This window comes from Leopardus geoffroyi, chromosome D2 (assembly GCF_018350155.1).
Source record: "Leopardus geoffroyi isolate Oge1 chromosome D2, O.geoffroyi_Oge1_pat1.0, whole genome shotgun sequence".
Classification (NCBI taxonomy): domain Eukaryota; kingdom Metazoa; phylum Chordata; class Mammalia; order Carnivora; family Felidae; genus Leopardus; species Leopardus geoffroyi.
The window spans coordinates 76,073,523-76,095,908 of NC_059334.1; the positions used below are offsets into that span (position 1 = coordinate 76,073,523).

Below are 22,386 nucleotides of genomic sequence, written 5' to 3' on the forward strand. Positions count from 1 at the left end.
CCCGAGTGGGTCAGCTTGCTGACCTAGGTGTTCTGTTTGTTATTTCTTCCTCCTCTCCTCTGCCTCTCCCTTCTGTTCATCTCTTCTCACCACCCCCCACCCCGCGACTCCTGCAAGATTGCTGCCGCTCAGTAAAAATGCTGCAGTTTTGAATCATTCGAGAAAACCATGCAGTAGAATGGAGCAGTGCTGCATCTAGACTCAGGCACTGGTCTGGGAGTCCCAACCCTGCAGCTTTCTGGTTAGGGGTCTTGTATTTCTCTGGCCTGTAATTTTCTTATACTTCAAATGGGACTAATAGTATCTACCTACTTTTCAGGTACTTTGTACCTTGTTGTTCAGCACATGAATATCATTCATCACTTGCTCTGATCCAAGTATTCACTTATCACTGGTTTTTTTTTTTTTTAATGTTTACGTATTAAACATTAAAAAGTTTTTTTTTAATGTTTACGTATATTTGAGAGAGAGACAGAGACAGAGAGAGAGTGGGGAATGGGCAGAGGGAGAGGGAGACACAGAATCTGAAGCAGGCTCTAGGCTCTGAGCTGTCAGGACAGAGACCAATGTGGGGCTCAAACTCATAAGCTGTGAGATCATGACCTGATCTGAAGTCAATGCTTAACTGACTGAGCCACCCAGGTGTCCCTAAACATTTTTTTTTTTTAAACGTTTATTTATTTTTGAGACAGAGAGAGACAGAGCATGAACAGGGGAGGGTCAGAGAGAGAGAGGGAGACACAGAATTGGAAACAGGCTCCAGGCTCTGAGCTGTCAGCACAGAGCCTGACGCGGGGCTTGAACTCACGAACTGCAAGATCATGACCTGAGCCGAAGTCGGACGCTTAACCGACTGAGCCACCCAGGCGCCCCTAAACATTTTTTTTTAAAATTCAGGTGAAATTCACATTAATGAAATAAAAGTAATTATTTTATTTATTTTTAAAGATTTTTTTTTTAAGTTTTTAAATGAATCTCTACACCCAACGTGGGGCTTGAATTTACAACCCCAAAGCCATGAGTTACATGCTCCACTGACCAAGTGAGCCAGGTGCCCCCAAATTAATCTTTTTAAAAAATTTCTTATTTTTAAGCAATCTACACCCATTGCAGGGCTCAAACTCACAACCGTGAGATCAAGAGTCATATGTGCCACTGACTGAGCTAGCCAGGTGCCCCCCAAAATTAATCATTCTATTTTTTAATTTTTAAAAAATGTTTGAGAGAGAGCAAGAGAGTGCACATGTGCAAGTGGGGCAGAGAGAAGGAGAGAGAGAATCCCAAACAGGCTCTGCCCTGTCAGTGCAGAGCCTGATGTGGGGCTGGAACCCACCAATAGCAAGATCATGACCTGAGCTGAAATCAAGAGCCTGTTGCTCAACTGGCTGAGCCATCCAGGTGCCCCCAAAAGTGAACAGTTTGGTGGCATTTAGTACATTCACAGTGTTGGGGGACCACCATCTTTATTTAGTTCCAAAACATTTTCATCACCCCAAGACGAAGCCTAGTCCCCCAGTAGGCAGTTTTCCTATTTCCTCTAGCCTAGCCCCTGACAACCACCAATCTATAATTCTGTCTCTATGAATTTTCTGGAAATGTCATATAAATGCAGTTAGACACTGCCTTTTCACGGCTGGCTCCTATCACTTAGCAAAATGTTTTTGAGGTTTATCCACCTGTACCCTTGTACTTCATTCCTTTTTATTATTAAATAACATTCCACTCTATGGACACACCACAATTTGCTCATTCAGGCTTCTGCTGGTGGACATTTGGGTTGTTTCCATCTTTTGTCTATTGTGATCATGCTGCTGTGAACATTTGTGTACAAACGTGTCTTCTTCCTCTCCAGTATATATGTGGGAGTGGGAACTGCTGGACCATGTGTTAATTCTGTTTAATGTTTCAGAAACACAGATGTTTTTTTAGGGAAGAAAAAAATTAATGTTAACAAAATCAGGGGTGACGGAATGATGCTACATCTTGGTTATACAAGTATATACATTTGTCTAAACTCATAGAACTGGACACCAAAAAAAGGCGAATTTCATTTCAAGTTTAAAAGGCGGATGACAAAAAAATGCTCATTAATTCTTTAAAAAAATTATTGTTTCATTGTTACGGGAGAAGATTGGTAATAATAAATATGTTCATCCACGGACAGCTAGTTAAATGAGTCATGGTCCAGCCGTTCAAGGGAATGAACATCCCGCATCCTAAATAAGAACAGGCTAACCCTTCCCCCAACCTCTTCACCAAGAGTGTCCAGATTCAGCCCAGAGAGGAGGGGATTCCTTGGAATCCTAGTTGGATCCTGAAGCACATGAGGGTTGTAGAGCTTTGAGATGTAAGTAATGGAAAGATTCCATGACCCAGTAATCACTTCATGAGCAAAATTCCCTTCGTAGTATGTAGGAAGAGTTTGCATCATATACCAGCTGGCTTAGCCCACCCATGGACAGATTTTAGGCCATGAAAACGTGGACCCTGAGGCTTCCTTTTGCCATTTGGGGGCTGGCTGCAGCTCTTCAGAGTTCATGCTAGATGGCATCCTCTCCCTACGGATGGAGGAGACCAGCTACCAGGAATGAGTGCTCCACCTGCCAGCTCCTGCACGAGCTCATTTTTACGTCACAATACCCGTGCCTTTGCTTTTACAGGAGGGGCTCAGCCTGCCCCAAATCAATTGGTCCAAATTAGATATGATATTCCATTTCACGTAACTGTCAAAAAAGCCATCTGTGCAAAGCATTACATTTTTAAACTCCGAGTATTTGACAGATCCCATTTAGCATATAACTGGCTAGCTGGGACTTCAAGCAGGGAGCAAGTATGCCCTCCTTTTATTGGGTCAAATATTCACGCACCTGCCATGGCTTATTTTAGGACAGTAAAACCTTCATATTCATGTCTTGGAGATAATTGGGCCCAGAGTCTCGGGAGTAAGAGAAAGTTTATGTTATTGCAGCATTAAGGTCAAAACTGCTGGAGAGCCCCTTTCACCTATGAGTCATCCGGTTTTAAGGGCGCCACATTTTGCATTCAATTCATCTCACCTCCTCTTTAAGAAGAAATTCTAACTTTATGGTCATGATGGTATCCATAGTTCCACTGTAGGCCTCCAGGCTCCAACAAATGAACCTGGATTTGGTCACGTCTGGCCTCATAGACGCTACTCATAAGAAGACCAGAAGTGGGTTTTTGTTGTTGTTGTTGTTCTTTTTCGATGATGCTTTGGATTCTTTTCTTATCTGTATTAACAGAAAACCATTGGCTTTTAAGTAGATTACTAGAAAAGAGACTATTTTTCCTCCTTCCACTCTGGATTAATTTTTATACTTTTGCTGTGCAATTTCCTTACCAACTTAAACATTTTCCTCCACCTAAATCTGAGTGCTCAGTGCTCAATGAAACAAAAAATGTCCAGCTTTCTGTGCACCATTTTTGGAGTGAATATCTTGTGTTTCGCTCTGTCTGAAAAATGAATTAAAATTCGTCTGCTTAGTTTAAAAAAAAAATAATTGTGCTATCAGTTTAACTACTGGGCTGATTGCAGGAGACAGCTGGATTTGAGGGTGGAAGTGTAGCCAGAGAAGCGGGAGTTCTGGGGACTGAGATTGTCCATGACTTTCTGTGATACTGACCTCTGATACCAGGAGGTAAGTCTCCTACTTTTCCTTTTTAATATCTGATCTGGCAGGGACAGGGGAATTTTGATAGTTAACTAGAATGGATTAACCGGATCCCAGAGGCCTAGGTGGGGCCACGTCATGCCATGTTTGCTCCAAGTCAGAAAATATTGCTATATACTCACAACGTGCAAGGCATTTACTAGATTCTATAGACAAGGGAATTGGAAGATGATGTAGACACATTTCAGGTCGTCAAGTATAGAAGGCAGATACCTAAATGACTAGCCTCACTGCTCACTTACCCGTTGACCTTGGGCAACAGACCTAATTCTCTGAGGCTCAGTTTCCTCTCTATACAGTGGAGGCAACAACTTTGTAACTATTCAGGACACAAGCTGATCTACTGTGGAGACATTCCTAACTGAATATGGCACCAAGAAGGAGGCCTTTCCTTCCCACTAAAGAAGGCCACGTTAAAGTGCTGTAGTTCCAAGAGCATAGAGACCACGTGTGGCTGGGACCATCAGTAGACGTGTGCATATTGGCAGGAACCTCTTTTCTGAACTTGCATGCAAGAACCCGATAGATGGGTGTTTAGCTGTCTAAAGGTCATAATCATCTGACAACAACAGGATGAAGCCTCCCAAGACATTTATGAAGATCAGCTGGTTCATCGTGAAACCAAAGGCTGCTAAAGCCCCACATGTTGCTTGGAGGTCACTTGTTTCCAAACTGTGATGTTTCTACTACTACCCCCATTTCATAAATATTATTAATTAGAATGAATAAATGTTTTTAAAAGTGACTTGACTGTTGGGGCGCCTGGGTGGCTCAGTCGGTTAAGCGTCCGACTTCGGCTCAGGTCACGATCTCGCGGTCCGTGAGTTCGAGCCCCGCGTTGGGCTCTGCACTGACAGCTCAGAGCCTGGAGCCTGTTTCCGATTCTGTGTCTCCCTCTCTCTCTGACCCTCCCCCATTCATGCTCTGTCTCTCTCTGTCTCAAAAATAAATAAATGTTAAAAAAAACTTTTAAAGTGACTTGACTGTAAAGATAAATATTCAGTAAATAGAAGAATGGTCAGCAGTCTACAGCATGGCAAAATTTTTAATGTCAAATTTGGTAACCCCTGGGACCATCCACGAAGGGACTTCTCAGAGGAGGGAATGTAAATGGAAACCTCATACTTCCAATCCCACTTTCAGCTCTCATTTCTCCTCTCTTGGAATCTTCCTCTCTGTTTCCAAAGTCCCTGTGTTTGTGTCCAAAATGATCCTTATTCTATTCTATCTTGGTAGTCTGCCTTCCAGTTTGCTTTCCTTCCCACTGGCCAGCTCTCATGGGAAATCACCGTTGCTTTCCCCACAGCGCTTGGCACATGGCGGTAAACTCCGAAGAAGGAAAGAATAAACGGGAGAATGAAAGCATTATCTCCAGCTGTTTCCTGATGATTAGGAAGCTGTGATGCCAGGAAAGGCTTGAAAACTCCAGATCCAGTACTATTCAGAAAGCCAGTTGGATTACTCTGGCAAAAGCAATCTGTATTTTAGGACCAAGATAAGTTTGTGGCTTTCCTGAATAGTTGATTTCTATTTACAAGAACTCTGACCCAGCAAGCAACGTTAGCCATGTCATACAGGTGCCAAATGAAGAGTGAGACACTGTGGCTTTTTTGCATTTCTGGGTCAGCTGATCCCAAGCGGATTTGGAAGTCAGTATTTGACATATTCCCATCCCTCTCAAACTCACCCACTTTTCCATTTGGATTTCCATTCTTGCACTCAGCTAGCAAGATTCTCTACTGATCTATTGATATTTAATAGACGACTCTTTCTCGAATCAAACCCAGTTCTCTAGAAGACTGCAGCTGTTAATGCAGTTAATTGAAAGGAATAGGCTATAATGGTGGAATTATAGGAAGCTATAATGGTGGAGTGGAAAACCCCCTTAAGTCTTAATCACTTAGCCAACTGCCTGCTTTGCTTTCTTACAATACAATTTAAGTTCACTCTGGCAGCCAAATAGGTCAATTGCAGCCAAGTTTTGCTGGCTAGCCTGAGGTAGCCAGAAATTAAGTGCATAGACTCTGAGTCAGACTGCTAGGTTCAAATCCCACATCTTCTGCTTCTTAGTTGTGTGACCTTAGGCAATTTATAAAACTTCTCCTAACCTGGTGACTTTATAAAAGTGGGCTATGTTCTCTACCTCATCCGGATGTTGTGTTCAATGCAATAATCCATGTAAAGCACTTAGCACAGGACCTGGCCCACAGTTGGATCCAGTAAATTTAGCCATTATCATTCCATTCTCCCTTTGGAATGTCCTAATTTCCTCACAGAGGCACAGATGCTTGAAGTGTAACCATTTATTTTGTAGGCAGGATGTCTTACCATGCAGCAGAGAGAGTAGCTAGGCTTTCACTTGCTGAATGACCGTGCAGAACCCACTTATTCTCTCTGGGTCTGTTTCACATCTGTCAAATCAGTCGGGACAGGCAGGATTTTCCAGAGTTACAAACTCAAATGTCTACAAAGGCCAACTAGGTAAAATTAGGCAATCACTGGGGACCTGGGCTGTGTATAAGATAATAAGAGTGTTGGCTAACAACATAATATGATAACCATAGATAGGATAACCAGATAATATGGCTAACCATAAAACCTTGCTACTCAAAGTGTGGTCCACTGACCAGCAGGATTGACAGAACCTTGGCGTTTGTTAGAAATAGCAGAATCTCAGGACAGACCTAGTGAAACAGATCTGCATTTTAACAAGGTCCCGAGGTGATCTCTATGCACATAAAAGTTTGAGAAGGCTGCTTCGGAGCACAAACCATCTAAAGGCAATCAACTTTGCTTAGTTTTATTTTGTTTTGCTTTAATGTCAGTCACACAAACTTTGGGTTCCAACAGGCCTCGGGCTGTAGTTGGTGAGCTCTAAGATGCGGCCAGTTCTAGGATTCAGAGAAATACCCTATCATTATAAATCACGCCTCTGGGCATGTGGATACATAGCCAAGACCAAGCCTGGCTGCGTTGCTTAGAACAGTAATTCCTGCAGTGGAAGACGCCTAAAAAGTCATCTGCTCAGCTCCCAGTCTTCTGACAGGCATACTGTTATTGCCCCCACTCTGCAGACAAGATCAAGTGAGGCCCAGGGAGACCCCCAGACCCAAACCCAGACACCAGGAAGTGGTGGTGGTGGGTATATGGCATCAGGAACAAGACAATGCTGTGCTGTTAAAATCTGCGACCATTCCGGTTTCCAAGGCTTCGAAAGTCTATTAATTCCTGTACATTCTCCAATGTGTAGTAATTGTTCTCTGTTTCTCCCGGCACCTCCCTGCCACTTCCTGGCAGCCCTAGGGACAGAAGGTTTCCTCCTTTTTGGCAGAAAAGGCCCAGAGCCGGGTTTCTGAACGGATATCCGGCCCACAGGATGCAGAGGAGGCAAAGCCCTCATTGTTCCTTGGGGCCAGCCGCCCCTCCCCCAGCCCGGAGGACACTCGTCGCCGACCACGGGTGACTGAGGGCCCATTTCCCAGGAGTGGGACGCTCAAAGGAAGCAAGGGAGAGAGGCTGAGAGTAGATCTGAAGGCTTGATGTTCTGAGCAGACAGCTGAAAGGCGCTCAGAACCCCAAGATAAATATGCTTGGAATCTGAAAACGTTATCTCCAACACAGGCTCCCCGCCGTTACTCATTACTGTTGTCCACGGCCGACTCGGGCGATTCCGTGTGCGTTTTCATAAATCGGAATGTTTGACTGTAACGAGGATCGTGGAATCGCGGGTCCCGCTTGCTGCAAGGCACTTTATTAGCAGAAAGGAGCCGCTTCCCATGCCCGGATCCCCCGAGTGCCCGCCAGCGCGCGGAAGCGGTGCCGAGCCCTGGGGGGCGCGGTCCGCGTGGACCTGCCGCCGCGCCGCCACCCCGTGGCCACCAGGGGGCGCTCAGGCCGCACGGCTACCCACGCCGCCACCAGCGCCGGGTCGCCGCCGGCTCGCAGACCCCTTCGCGCCCTCGGCGGAAACAAAGTACACCTTTGTCGGCGTCCCGGCTCGTGTGCGTGTGAGACCGCGCACACTGGCCGGCCGCAGCGTGCGGAGCCCGCCGGGCTGACCTTCCTCCCACCCGAGCACGCCCGGAGGGGCGGCCAGGACCCGCGCCGGCTCCTGCCGGAACGCGGCGCTACGCCCGCCGCCGCCGCCGCCGCCGCCGCCGCCGCCGCCGTGGCCCGTGGACTTCGCTTTCCTGGCTCTCGGCAAGGCGGGAAGCGGGCCAGAGGGAGCCCGGCCCCGGGACTGGGGGGGCTCCGACTCGGCCGAACCGCCTTCGATTCGCCCGCTGCCCCCTCGCAACCCCGCGCCCCTAGCCTCCCCGGGCCGCGCCCGCCTTGACTCTGGGTGAGAGTCCCGGGGCGGGTCTCGGACTCCGGCAGCCGCGCGCCAGTCTGGCCCCGGCGCCGCGGGTCCTGAGGACTCCAAGTCCCAGCAGGCCCGGCCCTGTGAGCGCCGAGACAGGAGGCGCGGCCCGCCTGGCGCCTGCGCAGTGCGGCCGCCCAAGGCTGCTAGTACCACACCCCCGGGAGGGACGGAGGGGAGGCAGAAGCATCCGAGGCATTAAAGCATCCGAGGGAGCCGGAGGGGTGGAGAATGGAGTGACAGAGAAACGCGGAGGGTGGGGGGTGGGGGGGAAAGTGTTGAGGGAGGGGGGAGGGGGGACACAGAGGGAGGAAGAAGCGGCGGCGGCAGCTCCTCTTCGCAGAGGGGGAAAACTCCGAGGGATAAGAGCAGGAATAATGCGGTAGGCAAGGCGGGCTGCTCGCTCCCGGCTCCCGGCTCCGGCAGCAGCAGCGGCAGCCCGAGCAGCGGCAGCAGCAGCGGCAGCACCCCCAGCAGCTGACAGCCCCGCCGGCAGGCTCCCTCGCTGACCGCCGACTGTCAATGGAGCTGGAAAACATCGTGGCCAACACGGTCTTGCTGAAAGCCAGGGAAGGTAAGAGGCAGGGCTGGTGCGTGCCTGGCGTATTCGCCACGGGCCAGGGTGCGGGTGTCGGGCAGCGAGTAGGCTGGGGTTGTGCGTGTGCAGGATGCCTGCAGTGAGTTGGTCGCGAGCAGGACACCTCGGAGAGCTGCTCTGCAGGCGCTTCAGGGTTCCTGCCCTTGGGATCACAGAATCTGGACTTGAGTAGAGAACGAGAAACGTAGAGGTTGCAGGGATTAGGATGTTAAAATATCCCTTAGTTTCCGGCTCTAACCTTACAGACCGTGCCTTCTCGGCGGCTGTTGAAAGGTCAGTTGGAAAAGCATTCATTCAGGAAGAGATGGGCAAACATGCAAACAAAATAGCTTTTCCAGTCGGCCCGGGATGGTTCTGTGAGTGTGAATTGGTGTGTGTGTGAATTGGTGTGTGTGTGTGTGTGTGTGTGTGTGTGTGTTGGGCGGGGAGGGCGGGGGGAGTGGAATTAGCAGAAGCCAAGTCTTTGCTTGCGCAGGCTGAGTTGATATAGGCTATTGCTGGAAACCATCCGCTGGGAATGTTTCTTAGGGAAATCCCGTCGTGTGGAAGGAAGCTTTTTAAAGGCAAAGTAAGATGTTAAGGAATTAGCCTGTTCATAGAATAACGGGAGAATGGCTGTACAAATCACCTAGAAAATAATTCGGTATTTCAGAGTTGGGTTTTTTCCCCTTTGGTGATGGGAGGGAGAGGTAACTGAACTGCCTGATCTGGGTTCAGTTAAAAAAAAAAAAAAAAAAAAAAAAGGAAAGGTAAGTGTGCTGGGTGCTTAGATGCATTTTGGGTGCAAATTATTAGATTTCCTGCATTTAGCTGGCAGGAAATATCGTCAAAACGAAGTGGGTAAAAGCCTCGGTCAAAGCTATAAACACACATTTGGCCTCTTCCTTGAGATGAAAAGAAAAGAGAAGAAAAGAAAAAGTGGCCCAGAAACTTAGATGCTTCCTAAAATGATTGCATGTAAACATACATATTTAGGAACACCTGGAATTTATGTAACATCTCTTTTGCCAAGATTTGAGCTCTGGCGTGCAGTCGTTTTACAAAAAGGGGAAGTGGTTTTTCTCTTTCATGGGAGGAGGCTTTATTTGACGCCCCAGGTAGAAGGGAGCCTAAGTAAGGTCTTGACTTCAGAAGGAGACTCAGGGGGCAGCGCACAAAAATGCCTTACCTACTTCATATTTTCATTCACCCACTTTGATGAATGAAGGAAGAATTTCTGGCTCGCAATAAAACGATTCATGTTTACCCAGCCAGTTCCATCACCTTGTGGCTCTGTACACGCTGTGCGGGTGGGTGATGCACAGCCCAGTAACTCAACCCAGGCTTCACGTCGTAATTTCGTCGTCACATGTGCTCTAAACCAGCCGCCTGGAAGGTTTGCTTTGAAAACCCCAGCAGAGTTTAAAATATGCACGTCCGTCCCCGCTCCATTGGTCAGCTTTGGTGAGAACAGATTTGTAGGCGAGGCTGTTACTTGGTGATTTCAGGTTGTAAGCCCTGAGCTTTTTTCTTTTTACCTAACCTGGCATTTTAGCGAACAGGATCGAGGTGGGATCTAGTGGGCTCTCCCCTGGACTGGGCTGTGCGTCCTGGAGGGAAAGAAGTGGCGAAAACAGCCCCCCTCTCGCTGCCTTTGCGACCGCCACCTAGTGGCCAGACGTGGTTGTATATCTTAGGGCTTGGGGGCTGGGAAAGTTTTCCACCCTCCCTCCATTCTGAAATTATTTCTTGGGAAATCACTGGATATGGTGGTGCTGGAGGCTTTGCAAATTTCACTGGTTTCTCCCCTAAGGAGAAATTCTGTTCTTTAGATTTGCCGCTCTACACATCAGTTTGCCTGGGGCATGCTGTTTTCTTCTTTCAGCATTTGGTGGCTTCTTTTAAAATGTTTTGCTTGGAGTTGGCAAAGTGTTATCAATTTTCTCTCCTAAACTGGTCTCTCTCGTTTTTTTTTTTTTTTTTTTTTCCACAGCCTGATATTTTTGTTTGGCAGGTTAACAAATTGGGTTTTTCAGAACAGTAGGGAAGAGAACTGAAGGCCGGAAGCCTATATGGAATGACCGAATTACAGTGATTAAAAGTGCTGGAGAATGTGCCTTTCACTTCCTTTGCGTTTGGAAGTCTTTTCAATTTCTCGGGGAGTTTGGTAGTCATCTCACAGTGAGAAAATAGCTCTGGACGATGTCTTTGAAATGGAGAGGGCCTTGTCTGTAAGGAAACAGAGAGACTGACACATGAATGAGAAAAATTAATCACTGACATGGAAGTTGCATTTTTTAATGTGTCTTTCTTTCTTTCCTTCTTTCTTATGTTTAAAGAGAATCCACGATTTTAAGTGCTTCCACTTTCTTCTCACTGGGTCTTTATTAAATATCTGAGCACATGGCTTCTAGTTAGTTTGGAAGGTTTTAGAAATAAAAGCAATTTTGGGGGAAAACTCCTTAGTTTGAAAGAGTGACTTCAAGTATATAACTGAGAAGAGAAAAATAAATTTTCTAAATATTCAGAAATGAAAATTTCAGTTTAGTGAAACATCTAATGTAAAATTTCTAGTATCTTTAATAATCCAAGTTGTTTAGAATGTTCTAAAGCACTTCTTACTTGGAGATTCTTGTGAAAGGTTACAGATGAGAAATATAATGGGCGTATGTGAAATTTAATTTAGTTCACTTAACAAAATACATTGTAAACAATTTAAAATGTGGCTTTCAAGTAAAAGTCACATTTGTCCCAAACAATAGAGAAACAGGCCTTGAAGAAAGACAGACACACTTTGGAAATGTTATAAAGGAAATTGTAGTTGTCCATGTTGGTGGGTAATTTTGGGGCCTATCTTTTGTTATTATTATGCATTCTTAAAGGCAGATGGCTTCTTAATTCACTGTATATTCAAATTCTTACCATAATAAAATATGTATGAGGGGAAAACATGAATATAGCAATAAAATAGAAAATCTATAAGTGGATTAGAGTCAAATGATTCATTGTTAGTCATTACAAAACAAAGCAAACTCACAGCACCTTTGTGAAAATTGTTTTGGAATAAGAAAAGATAGATCTCGGAAGATCTAGGTTCAAAAATTTAAACCATCCAAATGTATGTTGTGGGCTGTTTATTTGTCCTGGTCTCATGAGAAAACATTGCCTTGATCACTCTTAGGAACTTCAGATTACTCTCCTAAAAAGTGGTTAAGGAAAAAGAGAAGTTGAGGCTGAATTCATGCCAGTTTATGGAAATGAGCTAAGTGATTAAGCATTTAATGAAAAGAGATCCAGACTAACTCTCTCTCTATCTATCTGTTTACATTTTAGAATCTCAGGAAATTGGCACGCAAGCTGGCGTTGAAATAGTAGTGAGAAAGAGTGTTTGCAGAATTCCTTTTGTGTGTTTCTTTTCAGTTTTATTGTTGCAGTAAAGGTTTTTATGTTTTTCTCATATTCTAGATCTCTCGCCTCACTCATTGAGTGAACAGTGATGAGAAGCCATTCTGCCAGGGCTCACCTTCCTTCACAGGGCCAGCAATGGCCATATCTGATTGATAAGGACAACAGAGGGAGTACTGATCATATTTTCCCGCTCATGATCTTAGCAGACACTGAGCACAGGAACCCAGAAGTCAGAAATGTAATGACTTGGCCATTGGTCACAATTGCCAAAAAGCAGAGTGCGTAGGAACTTTTCTCTCCGACAGCTCTGTGACTTGTTGGCCTGGCTCTTCCTGATGAGATAGGGGCCTGGGGAAAAGGTGAAGCTGTGTTCTAGCAGAGGCTAGGGATGGTAGGAGGAGGGAGGGAACCTGTGAGGGGCAGGCGCGAGGGGCAGGCTCTTCCCCCACAGCCTCAGCATTCCACAACAGGACCGAAAGTCCGTGTCTCGCCACCCCCACCCCCCGCTCCCCATCCTCTTTCCCTTGCACCCCTAGTTCACGATGATAAAACCGACATGTCCGTATATTTCGTTATTAGAACGCTGGAATGTCTCTGAAGCTTAAGCCTCCTTACTGCCATCGGCAGGCATACCGATTCCACCCCGTGGCCTCTCGCTTCGATCTTAACCGTACGGGAGAGCAAGAGGAACCGCGTTCACCCTGGCGAAAAGCTGCCTGGCCCATTAAGTACAATGCCGATCAATGAAACTGCCGTTGATTTTCTCTAAGTTTCTTTTCAGTACTGCCAACTGTAAGGTACAGACACCAAAAGTGATGTTTTCAGAAGGCCTAGCTCTCTTACAGAAAGACTTCAAGTGACGGTTTTAATTAATCCAGCTGCCTGTTTTAAAAATCATCGGATAAATGCTCACAAGGCTCTTATCTTCCAGTAGCTTATCTGCTTCTTGTCAGATTCCAAACTCCAAAAAGCTTGATTCGTGCTGTGGCTCTCGCAGTGGCTTGCTAAATGATACACTTTGGGTCTGGGCTGAAGTCTTTAGTAATGTCCATGCGGATTCAGGAAAGAGCTCAATGTATGGCCAAATCCGCCTTCACCAAGGGCTATTCACCTCACACCTGGGAGCTCCCAGTGTTCTTGGGAAACCATCCAGGACTGCGGGCAATAGTTAAAGTTCAGATTTGTTGCCAATATATCTGTGGCTCAAGGTAAAGCATTATGATAGCTAGACATTTGTTTTGAAGTAAAAAAAAAAAAGTCTTATGGTTACCAAAAGATATCACTGCGGTGGACCATGCAACTGAAAGGAAACTTGAGAACGTGAGAGAAGGTGACTGCAAACAGGTGACATGTAGAGAAGGAATTTCAGGAATTTCTCCAGTCCTATTCCCCCCAGCCCCCACACCTCATATCAAAATAGAATAGTGAAGATGAAGGGTTTTAAGGTGTGATTTTAAATGATTAAAATGGCTCATGCGGGCTTAGATAATGGGAGTGATTTCTACTTAAAAACACTTTCTGTTCTATTTCAGGGAAGATTTTATTTTAAAATATCCTAAAGATTGAAAAGATTTTAATCAATCAATCAAACATCTTAAAATTTATCTTTTTGGGGTAAAGAGCATGTTGTTCCATTTACTACCATTCAAACACTGGAGGACACACACCATTTTGTATAAATCATGCTACCTTTTTTTTTTAAGTTTATTTATTTGTTTTGAGAGAGATCGAGAGAGCGGGAGCACGCACACTCAAGCAGGGAAGGGACAGAAAGAGAGGGAGAGAAAGAGAATGCCTACTTGGGGCTTGAACTCACGAACTTGTAAGATCATGATCTGAGCCCAAATCAAGAGTCAGATGCTTAACCAACTGAGGCACCCAAGCACCCCCCAAATCATGCTACCTTTAATTTTTAAATTATTTTTTAAATAAGAAGGTGCTATTTTATTATTTTTTATTTTTTAAATGTTTATTTTTGAGGAGGGGGGAGGGGCAGAGAGAGAAGGGGGAACAGAGAATCTAAAGCAGGCTCTACACTGTCAGCAGAGAGCCTGATGCGGGGCTCCACCTCATGAACTGTGAGATCATGACCCGAGCCGAAGTTGGGTGCTCAGCCAACTGAACCACCCAGGCGCCCCAATCATGCTACCTTTTAAAAAAATTTTTTTTTTCAACGTTTATTTATTTTTGGGACAGAGAGAGACAGAGCATGAACGGGGGAGGGGCAGAGAGAGAGGGAGACACAGAATCGGAAACAGGCTCCAGGCTCTGAGCCATCAGCCCAGAGCCTGACGCGGGGCTCGAACTCATGGACCGCGAGATCGTGACCTGGCTGAAGTCGGATGCTTAACCGACTGCGCCACCCAGGTGCCCCTGATGCTACCTTTTAAAAAGAAAGCAGTTATTTCCTCACTAGACCATCACCCATGCCCCCTCCAACCATTGGTTAACCAAAGGTTAAGAAAACCATTCTCAATTTGTCTTTGGAGATTCTTAAGAGTAGAATTACTCACTCATTCATTCATTTATTCATTCATTCAGCATCTGTTGTTGAAGGACCCTGTGGGAGGATATCAGCCTTATAGACATGCTGCTAGAGGTCAGGGGCCTGTCATCGTTTTCATGTTAGACTTTTAAAAATTTTGTTTAGTTATTTATTTCGAGAGTGAGAGAGAGAGAGTGCACTAACAGGAGAGGGGCAGAGAGAGAGAGGGAGAGGGAATCCCAAGCAGGCCCCATGCTGTCAGCACAGAGCCTGATGCAGGGGCTCAAACTCACAAACTGTGAGATCATGACCTGAGCAGAAATCAAAGAGCCCAACGCTCAACTAACTGAGCCATCCAGGCGTCCCAAGTCTTAGGCTTGTTTTTTAAGTTTATTTATTTATTTTGAGAAAGAGGGAGCGTGCGTGAGTGGGGAAGGGGCAGAAAGAGAGGGGGAGAGAGAGAATCCCAAGCAGGCTTTGCACCGTCAGCACAGAGTCCAATGTGGGGTTTGAACTCATGAGCCATGAGATCATGACCTGAGCTGAAGTCGGATGCTCAACTGACTGAGCCACCCAGCCGCCCCTTGTCTTGGGCTTTTAAACTGGTAAATCAGATATGAGTAGAACTAGACTTTTTTTCCTCCCAAAAGCTGAAGTTGATGGTGCTGTGACCTGCATAGCTAGGTTACTGTATTGCCTTCGGCGTTCCTAGAACTTGGAACTTGGTCCTCAGTAGCCTGAGGGACCAAAGTATACTTTAAGGATAATTCAAAGGTCATACTTGAGGGACAGGCTGACGTGTGCAGGACAACTGCTAATTTTCCAAGACATTGTGATTTCCTGAAGGTCAGTTCCTGCATTCCTGCAAATGGAAAACACTCGAAGCAGTGGCAGGAGGACCATTTGGTTGAGACATGACAAGATCCAAGAGGAAGAGTGGTGTGCCGGGGTGCCTTCCAGGTGGAACCTTGGAGCTAGGGCAGTGGCCTGGGTGGGGCTGATGGGCCGCCCTTCTGGAGTGACGAGGGAGGAGGCCGCCTTCCTTTCTGGCTTTTTGTTGGGACTGGTTTGAGCACGTCCTCTGTCACCTGGAATGACCTGGAAGGGTTGAAGGCATCTAGTTCTCTAGCTTGGTGTGCTGTCGAAACATGGTAGCTACTAGCTGCTTGTGCTATTTACATTTTAATGATTAAAATTAAAAAATTCTGTTCCTTAAGTATGCTAACCACATTTCAAATGCAGTTACTGGGTTGGACTGTGCAGATATAGAACATTCCCAGCACTGCAAAAAGTTCATTTGGACATAGCGGCTCTAGGGTTCTGCATATTCAGTTGAAGAGGGCAATAGCCCCCTAGCTTCTGACGTGAAAACTGGGGGGAAGGTAAAGGAGTGAGAGTGAGGGAAATGGGAGGGTGTGGAGAAGAGAGAGGGAAAAAGGCAGAGGCAGGGAGGGGAGCTGGGGGATTAGGGATTAGGAATGAGTCACTTCGGAGAAAAATTTAGTTCAAGGACACTCATAGATATTAGTGGTGGTGATGAGCCAGTCATATTTTTATTTTTTCATATCTTGTTGAGAAATTTGCCTAGATTGAGCAACTATCTGACTTTCCTGATTCAAATTAAGTGCATATTATAGATGCAGACAGAGCCCTATGTTCCTTCTTGAAACTCCTGATGTGAGGATATTTTATTTTATTTTATTTTATTTTATGTTATTTTTTAAAGTTTTTTTTTATTTTTTTTTCAACATTTATTTATTTTTGGGACAGAGAGAGACAGAGCATGAACGGGGGAGGGGCAGAGAGAGAGGGAGACACAGAATCGGAAACAGGCTCCAGGCTCTGAGCCATCAGCCCAGAGCCTGACGCGGGGCTCGAACTCACGGACTGCGAGATCGTGACCTGGCTGAAGTCGGACGCTTAACCGACTGCGCCACCCAGGCGCCCCAAAGTTTTTTAAATTTACTTTGAGAGAGAAAGAGAGAGAGTGGGGGGCATGCCCGTGTGTGAGTGCAGGAGGGGTAGAGAGAGGGAGAGAGAGAATCCCCAGTGGGCTCTGTGCTGTCATCAAGGACCCTGACACAGGACTTGATCTCACGAACCATGAGATCATGACCTGAGCCAAAACCAAGAGTTGGACGGTCAACCGACTGAGCCACCCAGGCACCCTGAGGATATTTTAAAACAATCATTTTATTAAGAAAAAAAAAAGATATATATACAGTAAATCCACAGAAGGAAGGGGGGAAGAAACCCCAACAACCCAACTCTTTCTGTGGACTTCAAGAAGGTGTTTTAAAATAAGGGTGAAAATAGGTAAAACAATTTTAAGGCTTTCCATTTCTTCTGAACAGGACAGATTGGAATAAGACCGTGGAGAAAGATGTCAAAAACACACCATCTTTGGATCTGCTTTCAAATGATTTCTTCTTAAAAACTGTTGCCTGTGAGAGTTGAAAGATTTTAAATATAACCCAGTTAGAGCTCGCTTAGAGCAGCATAAGCATTGGAAACAATAAAACAGTTAGTTGCTGTTCTTTGGTGTCTGAAGCAAGGAACTCTATTTGAAGTTGTGCCAGAGTCGACTGGTAACATCCTCCTGACAGAAGTCAGTAATAAATTAGGCTAATTTCCATAGGGCCTGCCTTGTCTCTAGGAATTTGCAATCTGTGGAGTATCAATCTTTCTTTAAAAGGCAACAATGAAATGAACCTGGAAGGACAACTTCCGGGCATTTGGGGAAAGCAAAAGAAACTGAGATAAACAGATAAGATGATTGCCCTGTTGTGCAGTGGCAGAGGCCCACTGTGGCCAGTGCCTTGGCTGCCCCAAGCCTTCTCAGTTGGTCTATTAGTCTGTTCCCTACTTTCCAGACTAGAGATTACCCCGGTTTAATAGATGGGGAAACTGAGTTGAGAGAAAGGAACTCACTTGAACTGTGGGCTTTCCTCGAGCGACCTTCCGCAGTCCTTTAATGTTCCAAAATAAATCTTTCCCCTCCATGTCATGTAAGCCAAAAAGCAAACTCATTTCTCAGGGCAGTATGGTTTCTAAATGTAAATGCCCAGGGCGCCTGGGTGGCTCAGTCGGTTAAACTTACAACTTCGGCTCAGCTCATGATCTCATAGTTTGTGAGTTCAAGCCTTGCATCGGGCTCTGTGCTGACAGCTCGGAGCCTGGAGCCTGCTTCAGATTCTGTGTCTCCCTCTGTCTCTGCCCCTCCCCTGCTTGTACTCTCTCTCTCTCAAAAATAAATAAACATTAAAAAAAATAAATGCCCATGAGGTTGCAATTATGGAAGAGAAAGAGGGTCTCTGTCAGATTTCCTGACAAAGGTAAAATGGGAGTATAATTGCTCTCACACACCCTGATTTCAGGTCAATGCCAATTTGAGAGACATGGGATGAAGTAATTCCTACTAGGTTGTGAATGACTACTGATAGGTGAATCCTCACATTAGGTGTTTCCATTTTATTTATTTGTTTATTATTTATTTATTTATTTATTCATTCATTTAGACAGAGAGAGTGAGCAAGCACGAGTGGGAGAGAGGGGCTGAGGGAGAGAGAGACACCCAGATGCCCCATAAACAGTTTTACTCTAAAATGGAAACACCTAAACACTTTTACTTTATTTTTATTTATTTTTAGTTTTTAAAATATTTATTTATTTTTGAGAGAGAGAGAAACGGAGTGTGAGCAGGGGAGGGAGAGAGAGAGAAGACACAGAATCCGAAGCAGGCTCCAGGCTCTGAGCTGTCAGCACAGAGCCCAACACGGGGCTCAAACTTATGAACCGTGAGATCATGACCTGAGCCGAAGTCGGATGTTTAACCGACTGAGCCACCCAGGTGCCACCAAACAGTTTTATTTTAAAATGGAAACGCCTAGGGTGTCTGGGTGGCTCGGTTGGTTAAGCACCCAACTCTTGATTTCAGCTCAGGTCATGATCTCACAGTTGTGGGATCGAGCCCTGTGTCGGGCTCCATGCTGAGAGTGGAGCCTACTTCTCTCTGTCTCTCTGTCTAAATAAATAAATAAGTAGGTAAGTAAGTAAATAAATAAAGTAAGTAAGTAAGTGGAACTGTTTATCAACTCAAATGAATCTGTGACTGAGGAGGGGGCTATATGTGTGCACCCATGGCTCTGGTCCTTTCTGGAGCCCCATTACTGGTGTTCTCCTTCTACCTGCATCTTCTTCCCTCCCCCATCCCTCACACATACAGACACATCAAAAGAGCAAGGTCAGCCTCTTGGCCTGTCGTCCTGGCAGAGCTTGGCGAGAATCTTGCCACAGAGGCCACAGAATCGCCCCTCAGGGACAGGGTGTTAAACCAGATGGGTGGTGGTGAGGGTATGTCATTGCCAGCGTGCTGCTCCCTTTCCTCAGCAGAGCTGACGCATGGCACTGGGCAGGCCCGTTCCTGCTGGCATTGGCTTACCCCTTGCCGGTCACGTCTGCCCCATGCCCCCCTTCCTGGGGTGCTTGCTACCCCTTGGGAGATCCCTGCCCTCAGGCACCTCTGCCTGATGGCACCTTAGGTGTGTGCTCGGGTCTCTGCAGTTTTCTTTACTTGATTAAAAAGTAGGGGGCTGGGGTGGGGGAGGTGGGGGGAGCCCGCCAGAATGAGTCCTCTGCCAGATCTCAGGACATCCCCGTCTCCGTCCCGGGGTGAGGCAGCCTTTTCCTCCAGAAAAGCTTTTCAGGGTTAACCTCTTTCCATTTTTCAGTGGTAAACTTTAAATGTTTGCATTTAGAAGACAGTAACGTGTGTGTGTGTGTGTGTGTGTGTGTGTGTGTGTGTGTGTGTGTGTTGCATTAATTTAGCAGCTTTACTTTCCAAGGACCTTTGCAGCTGAGAGGGTCTCTTCCTAGGGGGTCCCCGTCAAACTTGAGATGCTGGAGAGGCAGCATGATGTCACTGCCTGGTAAGGAGGGGACAGGAAGTCAGGCCTTTGCTCTGCCCCTGCAAGGGAAGGTGAACCTTCTAGCTTAACCAGGAAGGTCAGGGAGGGAGGGAGGGGTGAAGGATAGAACTACTCAGCTGCAGGACAGAGGGCGCCCAGCCAATGTAATTGGTGGGCATAGCTGATAAAAGGTCTGGAGAAACGTCATTTGAAAATGGAGTTCTACCTTGGCAAGGGTTTTACACCACTTGTGAAATGAAAACAAGCTGGAGGGTCAGCAAATGGCCCAAGAAAAACAGCTTGGTAATGGCTGATGCAGAAATGTGTTCTGCTTCATCTCGATGTTGTCTGTTAGTGCACTCGGGAGGAGCTTGTTGGGATGTTCGGATAACATCTGTGAGGAGGAACTCCAAGCCCTAGGAAAAATAGGGGAGGGGTGGGGGACAAGGAATTGGGCTCCAAACTTGAATGGCAAAGAATGTCTTAGGATCCAGCTTTTCTCAAGTCTAGTGCTGTTGTGGGTCCATGTGTCTAAGCCTACAGTCACTGATTAGGGAGGGTGTCTGTCAAATGAGCACGTGCCTGGTCTGTTCAAGAAACACTTGATGGATGCTCCAAGTTGCATGGGGGAGAGGGGGAGAGCAGAGAAAGTACGATCTTCAAGAAATGGCCTTGATGTCACAGTAGATGGTAAATTAGGAAACGATTCGGCGTGGTTAAGAAAGATTAACGGAGGGTATAGGGCAAATTGGAAAATGTTTTCCAAATGTTTGTCTTAACTGTGAAAAATGTCTGGCAAACTCCCCCACCCCCACCCCCAATTTGGAAGGGGTTTGTTTTATTTGTTTTGGAAGAAATAAATATTTGCATTAGATCAAAACATTTGGGGCAAACAGTTCTCCCCAGTTCTGAGGCTCTGTGTGGGTTGGAGGAGATGTTTCATGCTCGTGACGCTCATACCTTTTTTGGCTAAATTGAAGGCACCTTAGGACACAATCTTCACATGTTTTTCACATCACCACTTGAACGAGGCTGAGCAAATGGAAAGAAAATAGGAAGCCAATGATCCTTCCAGACCTAGGAAAGGCTGATGGCCTGCCCTGTGAAGGATGCAATCATTATAGAAACATTGCCTTTCTGCTTATGGGCAAAGAGGCTGGATCCAATTAAGACTAGGAAAACGTATGTTAACTTGGAGAAAAAAATTTCTAAACAGGCAATTCTATAATCCTCTCTGGAGAGGAAGAGGCCAGCATGGCGGGGCTTTATGGATGATGCCAAACCCTGTGATATATAATAATTAGCAACCACTGGTTATTTTGCCACACACTCATTCTACAAACCACTAACCATTGCTTGGGATGGAACGCACCGAGCCTAGATATTTGCCCCAGATGTCTTCCCATCAGTACTATCCAATTAGAGGGATTTTGAAAATTAAAGCTTAATTCTCTATAACGTATAACAGAATATAAATTAAAGAAGGACAAACCTGATTTCCTCAGTGGTTCCATGGGTTACCAAGGTGAAGGTTAGTTTCCGGGTACGCTTCAAGTACACTTCTCAGTTTACATTTTGGTAACTGCTGGGTGGCTGATGGTTTTATATCATGGTGCCTGGTATTCTCACCAGTCTTTCTGGCAACTTAAACACATCTTAGGACTGAATGTGAGGGGGTCAAGGATTTGAGAGGTCTGTTCAGAGTCAGCTTGTTCCTGGGCAAGTGCTTAGAAGTGAACCTATGTCTGTGTATCATTTCATTCACCCAGGGTGGGCCTTTGTGCTCTGAATGTCTGCTTTAAATATGGGAGCTTGGGGGTTCCACGGAAGCAAAAATCTGATGGGAATGGCCCTGGATTGGCTCCTGTGTCTTGCCCGGTGTCATAAATCCAGTATCTGGTGTCTGTTTCCTGTATACTTGGCACCGTGGCAGGCTCCGGAAAGCAGACAGGCCGAACAATGGAGTCTCCCATCTTTCTAGAAGAATCATTGAGAAATTATAAAGCCCTTTGTGTCCATTGTTTTTTATTTGATCTTTATAATCCTGTGAGTACACTTTATTCTTCCCGATTCTTGTAGACGAAGAATTGGAGGCTCAGAGGGGTGAACGATTTAGCACAGAGTACTCTCCTAGCTCCAGAGTCTGGACACAACACCAGGCCCCATCTCCATGCCTGACCCTCTTTCTGCTCTGTCACAGCTGTCACAGCCCTCATCAACCTTACCAGTTATGGGAACGTCAATACTAGCATATATGAGACATTTGAAAAAGAATCCAGTGTGTGGCTGTGACTCACAATGAACTAGAAGTCATTCTGTCTAATTTTTAAGAGTAAAAAAAATTTATTTTCACAGACAATATGGCCGTTTGCTAAAGAACATTCAAACAGCAATGTGGAACATCAAGACGAAAGTAAAAATCTCTGTCTTCCCATGCGTCCCGGCTACAAGTTCCACCCCTCAGAGATAGTTACCGTCCGCACTTAGGTGGACATTTTTCCCGATCTCTGTGTCCATGCATACGTGAACATACACATACATTGTACACAAATGACGCGCTGTGCACACACCATTCTGCAGCTGTGTTCAGTCAGCAATATGTTGTAGAGCCTCTGCGTATCTGTGTTTATAGTTTCCCATGAAACGGAGGGGTGTTGGGAAAAATTGTGAAACGCTTTGGAAACCGAGTGTGAGTGTCATTTCAGTGAAATGCTGAGTGTTTTCTACCAAAGCCTGAGGGGTAATCCGGTTCTAAAGCGGTCTGTGTCTTTCATCGTCTTGGGCGAGTTTAATAGTGTATTGAACCAAGCACCTATCGTGGGCCATTTAGGTTTTATGATTTTTAAGAATATTATAAACAGCGTAGGAATATCCTATATGTTGTATAACATCTTTTTTTTTTTTTTAATTTTTTTTTCAACGTTTATTTTATTTTTGGGACAGAGAGAGAGACAGAG

General features: G+C 45.7%; 1 protein-coding gene across 2 annotated transcripts in view; it reads left to right on the forward strand.

The window, feature by feature from the left end:
• The first annotated feature begins 8,165 nt into the window (after window positions 1-8,165).
• Window positions 8,166-22,386, forward strand: part of GRK5 (G protein-coupled receptor kinase 5) — a 218,567-nt gene continuing 204,346 nt past the window's right edge. Inside the window, exon 1 of one of the 2 annotated variants that reach the window (XM_045439116.1) lies at window positions 8,166-8,626. In XM_045439116.1, coding sequence (XP_045295072.1) covers window positions 8,575-8,626 — 52 coding nt within the window. In that variant the 5' untranslated portion in view covers window positions 8,166-8,574. The remainder of the gene's footprint in view (window positions 8,627-22,386) is intronic. The other variant, XM_045439118.1, reaches the window with a different exon arrangement.